This window comes from Elephas maximus, chromosome 5, assembly GCF_024166365.1.
Source record: "Elephas maximus indicus isolate mEleMax1 chromosome 5, mEleMax1 primary haplotype, whole genome shotgun sequence".
In the NCBI taxonomy this organism is placed as follows: Eukaryota; Metazoa; Chordata; class Mammalia; order Proboscidea; family Elephantidae; genus Elephas; species Elephas maximus.
The window spans coordinates 69,567,561-69,579,963 of NC_064823.1; the positions used below are offsets into that span (position 1 = coordinate 69,567,561).

The following is a 12,403-nucleotide window of genomic DNA, read 5'->3' on the forward strand; positions in this document are numbered from 1 at the left end:
AAGGGAAATAGGAACAGGTTTTGAATGAATTAAAATCTGTTCCTGATTTGTAACCCCCACAACTTTTGAAGTTTTAGTATTTAGGGGCAGGAGTTTTTTAAACAAGTGGTATTTATGGCTGAAAGTATAACGCCAGTGTCAGTTAGAAATTTCCATATTTCTGCACTAAGATACATGATAGTTTCTCCTTGTAGGTTAAGTGCCACCATAGGAAAAGCCCCTGTTTTGTCCCCAGAGCCACTTCATTTCATATCTAGTTGAAGGGTCTATGGCTTAAACTGTTTCTTTTGATTTTTCTTTAACTTGCAGCAATCCTTCTTCCAGTGCCTGGGTTTCTTGCAATAATTGTAAGTTCTGGGTTTAGTACCCCCAAAGGGCTTGGATTTATCTTGCTGGTTAGAAGATTGCAATTGTTGTAAGGCTATTAACTTATTTGCCTTGGTGGTTTGTTTACTCTCCATGGTCTGAGAAATTTCATGAGCTAAATTGACCAGCTCTGCAATGGGGGCTGCTTTCCAATATAGTCTATGCCTTTTTTCTAGGACTGAATTTCAGGTTTGAAGACAGTTATGATCACTGCATTGAAAGTTTCTGTAGCCTTATGGGATGAGGGATCAAGCCTGTAATGTTTAGCAAATCTTTGAAATAATCTGGTTTGGTAATCATACACACTCTCACTTTTGTGTTGTTAGGTGGCTGTTCTATTTAGGTTTAGAACTAAAGTATCTTTGGGATTTTTCCATTAAACCTTTTCTGACCATAACTGGACATCTCCCTATACAGTTGTTATGTTGATTAGTTGATACAAATTAGGAAGCCCAGGCTGGTAAGCCTTAACAAGGATTTAAAATTCCTCAGCAAACTTGTAAAGATCCTCCCACAGTTTTGGGAAATCTTTAGCAATTTTTTGTAATTCTGAGTGTGTCCAAGGGGTAAAACTAATGTGCCAATGATGCTAAATATCTGTACTGGGAAGAATTTTAAAAGGCATTTAGGGAATAGGCTTTATGCTCTTTAGAGAAAAATAGAAGTTCAGGCAAAGTGTTTTCACAACAATTTTTAGTAGTATCAGAAGAGTAAGAAAGCAGTGGAGGATACAAAAGAAAGGCAGCCAGCAAAGGAGCAGATGGTCCTATAACAGCTTGAGTAGATGGAACAGAAGTCTAACATTGCAATTCCCTATTTTTTTTTTTTTTTTTAGTTAATTTAAAAACATCATGTAGGGAAGTGATTATACTCTCACCATGTCTTCTAGAAGCTTTAAAATACCAATTAAAATATGTGTTCCATTGCTTCTGCTTACTTCAGGAGCCTTTCTTTTCTAATTTACTGCACAGAAAGTTCAATTGAGGTAATTCAAAAGAATTCCAAAATGACCACATACTCTCCAGACTGTCCTTAATAAAATTATGCCAAACAGCTAGGTACATGCAAGTAGAAGAGCCATAGTGCTTGTCCATATATTGGCTAGTAGGCCCAGAAGGGAATTCCACATTGCCACCAGGTATGGCATTTTCCATTTCCAAAGAAGTTCCAAAATTTAGGACTCCCAGATTCAACAAAATCTTAAGGAGGCTGAGATTCCACAAACACAAACTCAAAAACTTCTAGGACAGTAAGTTGCCTGAAACCTCACACTACTGCCACTAGCGGAGGCAAAATTTGGTGAAAATCCTTGCAAGACCAGAATGAAAGCAGACAAGACAAAACCAAACCAGAAACCTTCAGAAACTCTTGAGGAGCTCAATACAAGAAGGCAGAGCTCAAAATTTGAGAGGGCTTACCTTAGCAACCCCTGAGAGTCTGCAGAGATGGATGAGCTCATGTTGGCATTGGAACTCTGGGGCCTCATATCTCAGGGTTGTTGATAAGCCATCTTCAAATCCCACAATTCCGACACCAAAAAATGAGCAAACTGGAGTCTCTGTCAAAATTAAAGCAAACAGTTTTATTGAAGGAATAAAGCTATCTGGATTGTGTAGCACTTCAGGAGAATTTACAAAAGTACTCCAGTGAAAGGAATTTTTCATAGGGTTTCAAGTACAGAAAATTCAGGAATTAAAAAGAAAAATTCTGATTGGTTGACATTTACAAAATTGTGCTTTAACAGACACCAGACAGTTATGAGATCCCTTAAGCATTGTTAATCATAAAGTTTAAGTCAGTTAATATCTTGTTAATCTATGGATATTTTGGGGGCCAGCCTGAGTATGTATCTTTCCTGAGAGCATGTTGTGAGAGGAAGGGAGTGGAGGGTAGTCTGCAGGTTTCGTGAGGTATTCTGGCTAGCAGACTTTTGAGAGTCAGCTCAGTATTAACAGTGAACAACAAAATGGAGTCCACCCTGCATCTTTGGCAGAAGCCTCTCCTTATGCCAAACACCTAGATTTTTGGGGCTCCGTCACAATATACGGAAACCCTGGTGGCATAATGGTTAAGTGCTATGGGTGCTAATAACAAGGTCAGCAGTTTGAATCCAGCAGGTGCTCTTTGGAAACCCTATGGGGCAGTTCTACTCTATGAGTCAGAATCGACTCAATGGCTACAGGTTTGGTTTGGGATTTTTCACAATATACATATAAAATATAACAATAATATATATTTATAATTAGTAACCATATATATATATTTAACCCCAATATAAATTCCAATATACAATATAAATATATATATTTTATACATAATAAAGAGGACTTCCTGTGTACCAGGCAGTGTGAAAGGATCTTTAACAAGCATAACCCTTTTGATTCTTTTCAAAAATTCCACATGATAAATATTAATCATCTACATTTTAGAGGATAAAATTATAGTTGAGAGAGGTTAACTTGGTCCCGGCTACACAGCTAGTAAGCAGTGGTGTTGGTTCTCCAGCAGAAAACGATATGTATCTGCCAAGGATATTGTCGAAGATGTGTTTAGACTAAATAAGAAATGGAAATAGACGTTTTGTAAGTCCCAGTTGAGTTGTGACAGAAACAGCCTTTTTCCAAATGTTTGAGGGGAAACAGTCAATAGAACACACTGCTTATTGAGTTTTTAGCTATTTATTTTGTGTATTAATTTTGCCTATCTCTTCCACAATATCTACAAAAAATAGACACAGTAAATAGCAACTTGGACTGGTCACTTCAGATGATATGATAAGAATACTTGCAACTTATAAAACAAATAAGTTTTTAGAAATTCTTTTGCTTTTTTCCTTTAATCAAAGATTTTTACACCACCCTCTTGTGAGACTAATAGTATCTCAAATTATCAATGCATTAATAATAAAAGGATGCACAACTCTTTGCTCTATCTTTCCCATTTTTGCATGTCACTTGCTTTCCGAAAATGAAAGCAAAACAAGTTTGCTTCTCTGGATATGCTTATCACTTTCATAGCTGTAACCATTTCTTTGCAGTGATCACTCTGTTTAGGTATTGAATCAAACAATGGGGACTTTGGGTTTAACCCAAATGTGAAATTTTCACATTGGAAAGAACCTCATGAGGAGTTCTTTAAGGTCACTGCCAAATTACAAGATGTAATTTGAAAAGTAAGTGGAGCAAAATTATATTGTGCTGCTATCTTAATGCCTATCCCTATTTACTCCCCCTCAACATTCCTTATTCTTCTAGGTTTTTTCCCCCTAAGAATGACTTATGTCTCTTTCTGACTTTTCAGGAAGAACAAGTGGGAACCTAAGTACAGTAAAGTGAGAGCTTCCATTTGTTTGCTTTGCCTTTCCTCATTTTGCCCTTCCCTGTCTACCCTCTGCCCTAGCTTCCTGAATTTAAGTTCTGGATGATAACTGGCAATAGCAGAGAGATCATTGTAATTTCACCTTGAGTTTCAGGTTTCCTTTGATTCACAGTTTTAGAAGAAGTGTCAACTATTTACCCATGTTGTATGTGGAAGTCGATATTTCTTACCATTAAGAAGTGATAAGCAACCATGTTTAAAAGAATAAGACAAGGCTTCCTGTTTGGAATCATGATCCTTTGATGGGAGTCAATGAAACTGAGCCAGTATGTTCCAAAACATTCATTCTTGAACTGGCATTTCTCTTCTGGAAACTTATTCATAGTTATAAATAAGAGTAAATGTGTTTTATAAAGGAAACCCTTTCTTTTGAGGTTGCTGGCAGCTCAGCTTTTCTTTTTCAAATACAGTATACAAAAGAATAAAAAAGAAACTGATTTGCATGTTTCCCATGTTAACACAATCTAGGATAATTTACAATACAAATTAGTATGATTCAAGTAGGTGAATGCAAATTAGACATTTTAAATAAAAAACTAATCATCGCATTATAATTGCAAAGTAATATTATCATACATTAGGTAGCACTGGGTAGCATTGTTAGTTCAGTTACGAAGCAGAAAGGGCCCTGACATTCTTGTGTCCTCAACATTTCACAGTTGTAAAACAGTAATGATCATGAGACTGGCATCTCTTTTAGTCAGTCAATGAAAGGTCAGGTCATTGCTCTTTGGCATAGGCAGCTGAGTGTTTTCATTTATTTATTGTTCTATTCCTGTGTTCTTGTTTATCTTCATTTCATTTTTGTTTTCAGTTGACATGTGGTCAGTAGGGTGCATCATGGGAGAAATGATAAAAGGTGCAGTGCTGTTTCCTGGCACTGATCGTATCCTTCTTAGCAGCCATTGGCCTCTATGGGTGTCATTTTCAATCAATCCCCTTTGGTCTCAAGTGCAATAATGTGGATGGTATAAATTCACTGTTCTTAGAGAGTTTCTGTGAGATTCCAATGCCAAATATTTATAGGCTGGCATCATAGTAGAGTAGCCTCATTGCTTAGAAGGACCTTAGGTGGATAATACATTACCAAATATGAAAGATTCATATTGAAAGTTCTGCCTTAATTCAGTCCAACCAAACTAATAACAGTGGTATGCTCTTCTTTATATATTTTTGTTGTAGATGATTTAAACTTAAGATATATTCATAGCTATATTATAAATGGAAACCCTACGGCTGCTAACCAAAGGGTTGGCAGTTCAAATCCACCAGGTGCTCCTCGGAAACTCTATGGGGCAGTTCTACTCTGTCCTATAGGGTCGCAATGAGTTGGAATCGACTCGATGGCACTGGGTTTGGTTTTTGGTTCGGTATATTATAAATGACAAACTATCTTGGTTTTAAACTAAATATTTATGTTTTCATAATATAAGAAATATCCACTTAGCATGAAAATATTTTTATCAGTTAGATTTATATCTATCCACGAATAGAATTCATTTATTGTAACACATTCTGAGATCGTGCATAAAAATTTCATTTTAAAATTGATCAACCTCTTCTAAAATTATTTTTCTCATTCATTCAATTTATAGGAGCAATGTTTCCAATTTCTGTTCTCATTTTTATCCATATTATTAGCAGGTACAATAATTAAAATCTCATTAATTATTAATGATTATATGAAATATCAGAATAAATGCATTTATATTGCTTGGCTAAGTAAAGTGGTCTTAGCCAGCAAACAGCCAGTAAAGATTCTACACTCTCTGAAATATTGAATAAATATGGGTAATGTATGCTTCGTATATGGCGGTGTAATGGATCCTACCATAGGTTTAAAAAATATTCTCTTGAATTAGTTAAATGTCCCCTACATTCAGTCACTTATGAAAATGTTATTTCCTCACCATACTTAAGACAAAACCTTGGCTGAAATGATCTTAATTCAAAAATAAAATTGAGCAAGTTATACTAGGGTTTTAATATATAATTAAATCTAATGGCTAATATAGTGTATCCTAACCATATTATAAACCCTGGTGGTTTAGTGGTTAAGTGCTACGGCTGCTAACCAAAGGGTCGGCAGTTCGAATCTGCCAGGAGCTCCTTGGAAACTCTCTGGAGCAGTTCTACTCTGTCCTATAGGATCACTATGAGTCGGAATTGACTCGACGGCACTGGGTTTGGTTTTGGTTTTTGGTAACCATATTATGATTTAGTCATTATGCTTTACCTATCTTTAGCCATTATCTAATACCTATCTTATAGTTTTTATCGAGTGTCTACAGTTTTTTATAGTGCAGTGTGCCAACTTGAGGAATAATAGATTTAAGATATACACATACACAGTTATACATATATATTGTTTTAAATATATAGTTCTCTCCTATAGTTTCATATACATACATATGAATGCGTATCTATATGTGTGTAGATGTACACTCGTGTGTCAGAAAATGACTAAACTAGACATGCAATTATTGAAGTACAGAAATTGAATGCTTTATTCAGTTAAAAATAAAGCTGAACTTTTTAATTCTTTTTTTATTGTAGACTTTTTCTTGGCTTATATAAGGCACACTATTTACAATGCTTTTGTCTGCATTGTTGTATTGCCTTCTATGTGTTTTATTCCGTTTTCATGTTAATGCTGTTTGAAAGTATACTATGTTGGCTTGTAAAAAAACAAATTCCTTTAATATATTTTTTGGCCTTTGGGCATAAATGTCAAATAAGGTCCTTAAGATTTAGCTAATTTTAGACTATGTGTTGAAAATAGTGTAAATCTGTTAATTTTGTACTTTTTGGTTCTCCAGAATTTCGTATAATTGATGACTAATAATTGCCACCTGTAAACTAAAATGTTTGTTTTTATTACATTTCTTGCATTCTTTCTTAAAGAAAATCAAAATAGATATCCACACTAGGTTATTAAATACAGTTTAATGCTTCTTAGAACCCATTTCTTGGAAGAAATTGTTTGGGTTTTATTTATTAACTTGTACATCAGAGTTTTTTTTTTTTTTATATAAATAATACTGCTAATTTTGCAGTGTCAAGTTAGATACCCTTTCAGATAACTCAGCTTAATATTTTGATACTGAGTTCTTTCTGAAACTCCCTTACGGTAGATAACATTTGTGAATTTTTCAGACGTTAAGCAGGAATTATTTTCTAAAGTGTGTCTGGGCCAACTGTTATCTTCCTATGCATCCAGTGAGTGTAGGCTTTGGCCTTTTGCTGATTTCAAACATGTTGGTTAAAGTTTTAAATCAGTCTTTTTTACACAGACAGATGATGGACATTGAATATCATAAAGTTAATCTCTTAAAATGCAAGACAAATTACTCATTTAAGAAAAAAATCTCTGCTATTAGAAATAACTTGAGTTCATAAAATTTTATCTGTATCTGTCCTTCAAGTAGTCTTTAAAATGGAGCTGGAGATATCTAATATGTACAACATACATCTATACAATACAGGGAATCTTATATTGCCTTTAATAACCATATCTTCATTTACATGAAGGCACTCTCAAAATGAGTGATTTATAACATCCCTTGCAGTATGAGCTGTGCTTATCTTCTAACTATATAAATTAGAATTCATCAGCAAAACTTAAACTATTGATTCATCTTTTATGCCTGAGAAAATTCAACACATTATTTGTAGCATTGAGAAATTTACATAGTCAAAAAAGTTTTTAAACTTTTGCATGTTTAAATGCAACTCTACTAGTATAAATGTTTCTAAGTAGATATTAATTGAATATCATTGAAATCAAATATGTTTTTAATTTGCTATTTAAAAAGTCAGAATTTAACCATTGAGGTAGTATTCTTTTGGGTGCTTTCCCAATGGATTTTTATCATAGCTTCCATATTTACTTCAAAAATTAGAACATATTTTATACTGTACAAGTGAATTAATATTAATTATATAGCTTTGAAGAAGAATAAAATGAACACACATGTATTACTGCTCAGCTTAAAAAATAAAACATTTCCAGTTACTTTGTACCTTTTTCTGTGCTCTCCCCAAATCTCTTCTCCCCACAGAGGTACTTACAGTTAAACATTTTTTTTTATTGTTTACTTTCTTTATATTTTTACCACATGCATATTTGCCCCTAAGCAATATATGGTTTAGTTTTATATGTTTTACATATCATGCTATTGTTATTCCTTTTTGACTTGCTTTTTTAAAAAAGTGAACATTCTTCTTCTGGGTTTGTCCACATTGACGCACTGGAAATAGTTCATTCTTTTTCACTGCTATCGATCGGGTCATCCAGTCTGTGCATGTTCTACAACTAGTCCTTTATCTGTAAGGAGACTTTGAGATATATTCGAGTTTTTTTTTTTTTACTGTTATAAATAAGAATGTTATGAATTTGTCTTCTGAAGCACGTGTGCAAGGTTTTCTTTGTGACAAATGCCTCGGGTCATAGGTGTGCACATTTTTAATTTAACTACATAACATCAAATTGTTTTCCAAAGTGTTGCTGTCTGCTCAACATCCTATGAACTCTTGGTGTTGTCAGATTTAAATATGTATATATATATATGTTTATCAATTTCTTGGATATAAAATACAGTCCCATCAGGGCTTTAAGTTACATATCCTTGACTACAATGTAGGCTAAGAATCTTTTCCTATGTTGTTGGCCATTAGTATTTTCTCTTTGGTGAAATGCCCGCTATTGTTTTTTTAAACATTTTTTTCTTTCCTATTACATTAATTGTTTTTCATATTGATTAGTAGGGATTCATTATATAATCTGGTACCTGGTACATGATCTTTGTCAGTTCTATGGTTTGCAAATATCTTCTCTCTGTCTCTGGATTATTTTCCATTTTATTTTATTGTGATTTTGGAATTTGTCTTTTTTTTATGATTCATATATTCTTATCTCATATTTACAAAATCCTTTGATGACTCTATATTCTGCTGTATTTGTACTCTAGTGTTCTAAAGTTAAATCTTTTAGTCTACTCAGGATTGATTTTTGGGTATGGTCTGAGAAATATATCCAATTTCACAGTTTTCCTGGTCCATTTACTGATTAGCTTATTCTTTCTTTACTAATCTGTAGTACAGTCACATAAATTTCCACATATTGAGAAGTGAGTTTAGATCCTGGACCCCCTATTCTGTCCCACTGATTTAATTGTTTATCTTTGAACAGCCACTACCCTGCCATAATGAATACAGATATATACTATGTGCTTATATCAGGAAGGGTAAATACCTCTCCTTTTTGTCTTCTTCAGAAGGGTCTTAGTTATGCATGTTCCACTGTTAGTCCAAAAAATTTTAGAATCGGTTAGTTAACTTCCAAAAAAAATTTCTATTGATATTGTTATTAGAATCGCATTGCATCTACAGTTCAATTTGTGGAAATTTGACGTTTTAATTAAGACAATGATTTATGCTTTCATCCTGAACATAAAATGATCTTAGCACATGTTAATTTAGATCACTGTTGTCCAAACTTAAATATGTTATTGATGCCAGTATTTTGTCTGTTTTTTTTAACCTCATTAACTACACATAATTATAGTTTTTTTATTGCATACAGGTAGAGTATGTTCAGATTCACCCCGTGATTATGATTTATTTATTTATTTATTGCTTACCTCTACTTCTACTTCTTGCAATTTGCCTCTGTGTTTTGAGATTACTTTCTTTTCCTCAGAAGTACATCCTCCAGAGGTCCCTTTAAGGGGTGGTTTTTGGTGATAAAACTCTTTTTTTTTTTTTTAAATTTGTGGACCTCTTACTTGAAAGATAGTTTAATTGGATACTGAATTTTAGGTTGAAAGTTAATTTCTTCCAACATTTTAGAGGTAATATTCCACTGGCTTTTGTTTCCATTACTGTTGTCAGGTGGTGTCAGGTCGATGCTGACTCATAATGACCCTATGTACAACAGAATGAAACACTGCCGGTTTCTGCACCATTCTCACAATCATTGCTACGTTTGAGCCCATTGTTACAGCCACTGTGTCAGTCCATCTCATTGAGGGTCTTCTTTTTTGCTGACCTTCTACTTTATCAAGCATGATGTCCTTCTCCAGGAACTGATCCCTCCTGATAACATGGCCAAAGTATGTAAGAAGTCTCACCACCCTTGCTTCTAAGGAGCATTCTGACTGTACTTCTTCCAAGACAGATTAGTTTGTTCTTCTGGCAGTCCATGGTATGTTCAATATTCTTAACCAATACCATAATTCAAAGGCATCAATTCTTTTTTGGTCTTTCTTATTCATTGTCCAGCTTTTGCATGCATGTGAGGCAATTGAAAATACCATGGTGTAGATCAGATGCACCTTAGCTCTCAAAGTGACATCTTTGATTTTTATACTTGAAAGAAGTCTTCTGGAGTAGATTTGCCCAGTGCAATACGTTATTTGATTTCTTGACTGCTGTGTCTGTGGGCGTTGATTGTGGATTCAAATAAAATGAAATCCTTGACAACTTTAGTATTTTCTCCATTTATCATGATGTTGCTTATTAGTCCACTTGTGAGGATTTTTGTTTTCTTTATGTAAAGATGTAATCCATACTGAAGGCTGTCGTCTTTAATCTTCACCAGTAAATGCTTCAAGTCCTCTAAACTTTCAGCAAGCAAGGATATGTCATTGGCATATCGCAGGTTGTTAATGATTCTTCCTCCAGCCCTGATGCTGTGTTCTTCTTCATATAGTCAGGCTTCTCAGAATACAGATTGAATAAGTGTGGTGAAACAGTACAACCTTAGTGCACACCTTTCCTGATTTTAAACCACACAGTATCCCCTTATTCTAGTCTAACAGCTGCCTCTTGGTCTATGCACAGGTTCCTTATGAGCACAATGAAGTGTTCTGGAATTCCCATTCTTCAAAATGTTATCCGTAATTTGTTATGAACCACATAGTCGAATGCCTTTGTGTAGTCAATAAAACACAGGTAAACATCTTTCTAATATTCTCTGCTTTTGGCCAAGAATATCTGACATCAGCAATGATATCCCTCATTCCATGTCCTCTTCTGAATCTGGCTTGAATTTCTGGCAGTTCCCTGTTGATGTACTGCTGCAGCAATTTTTGAATTATCTTCAGCATAATTTTACCTGCATGTGATGTTAATGATATTGTTTGATAATTTTCGCATTCCATTGGATCACTTTTCTTTGGAATAGACAGCTACATGAATTTCTTCCTGTCAGTTGGCCAGGTAGCTGTCTTCCAAATTTCTTGGCGTAGATAAGTGAGCGCTTCCAGTGTTGCACCCATTTGTTGAACCATCTCAGTTGGTATTCCAACAATTGCTGAAGTCTTGCTTTTCCCCAACACCCTCAGTGCAGCTTGGACTTCTTCCTTCAGTACCATTGGTTCTTGATCATATGGTACCTCCAGAAGTGGTTGAACATTGACCAATTATTTTTGGTACAGTGACTCTGTATATTCCTTCCATTTTCTTTTGATGCTTCTTGCACCATTTAGTATTTTGTTCATAGGTTCCTTCAATATTGCATCTTGAAGCTGGATTTTTTTCCCAGTTCTTTCATCTTGGGAAATGCTGAGCATGTTCTTCCCTTTTAGTTTTCTAACTCCAGGTCTTTGCACATTTCATTGTAATACTTTATTTTGTCTTGAGCCACCCTTTGAAATCTTCTATTTAATTCTTTCGCTTCATCATTTTGTCTGTTCGCTTTATCTATTCTACATTCATGGGCAAGTTTCAGAGTCTCTTCTGACATCCATTTTGGTCTTTTTTTTTTTTTTTCTCTTTTCTGTCTTTTAAAGTCCTCTTTGTTCATATATGATGTCCTTGATGTCATTCCTTGACTGGTCTGGTCTTTGGTTATTAGTGTTCAATACATCAAATCTATTCTTGACATGGCTTCTAAATTCAGGTAGGATACACTCAAGGTCATACTTTGGCTTTGGTGGATTGTTTTAATTTTCTTCTGCTTCAGTTTGACCTTGCATAGGAGCAATTAATGGCCTGTTTCTCAGCTGGCCCCTGGCCTTGTTCTCACTGATGAGATTGAGCTTTTATCATCTTTTTTCACAGACATAGTCAATTTGATGCCTGTGTATTTCATCTGGTGAGGTCCACCTGTATAGTCATCATCATTTATGATTTTCCTATATTGCTGGTGGATGACTAGCTATCAATGTAATAGCCAACTTTGGAGATTATTTGCCTCCCCCCCCCCCCTTTTTTTTTTATCCTGGCTATATTTAAGATTTTTTTTTTTCTTTATTCTTTGACTATCTGATTTTTTTTTTTTTTTTTTTGGATATGTGACTTGGCATGGATTTCTTTTTATGCGGCCACCTTGGGATTCACTGTGTTTCCTGGATTCCATCCTAGCATCAATTCTTGAAATTTCTCAGCTTTGAATTCTCTGAAACTTTTTATTCTTTACATTATCTCCCAGTAAAACTCTGATTGCACATAAATTAGACATTCATTTATTCAAAAATATTTATTGAGCACCTACTATATGCTGGGTACTTCCCCCACCCCACCCCAAGGATGCATCAATAAACAAAACTGACAAAGACCCTTACTGTCATGAAATGTACATTTTACCAAGAGGAGATAAGCAATAAAAAGTATTAATGACACAATATATTAGAAGCTGATAAGACCTACAGGATAA

The 12,403-nt window shown here is 34.5% G+C and overlaps 2 protein-coding genes across 4 annotated transcripts in view; one reads left to right on the plus strand and one right to left on the minus strand.

Annotated features, from left to right (window-relative positions):
- Positions 1 to 12,403, minus strand: part of PTPN13 (protein tyrosine phosphatase non-receptor type 13) — a 1,019,774-nt gene that overhangs the window by 889,487 nt on the left and 117,884 nt on the right. The window lies entirely within an intron of this gene.
- MAPK10 (mitogen-activated protein kinase 10) overlaps positions 1 to 12,403 on the plus strand; it is a 375,739-nt gene that overhangs the window by 311,113 nt on the left and 52,223 nt on the right. The window contains exon 9 of one of the 3 annotated variants that reach the window (XM_049885817.1): positions 4,559 to 4,630. The exons of the other annotated variants lie outside the window; for them this stretch is intronic. Coding sequence (XP_049741774.1) covers positions 4,559 to 4,630 — 72 coding nt within the window. The remainder of the gene's footprint in view (positions 1 to 4,558; positions 4,631 to 12,403) is intronic. 3 annotated transcript variants of the gene reach the window in all.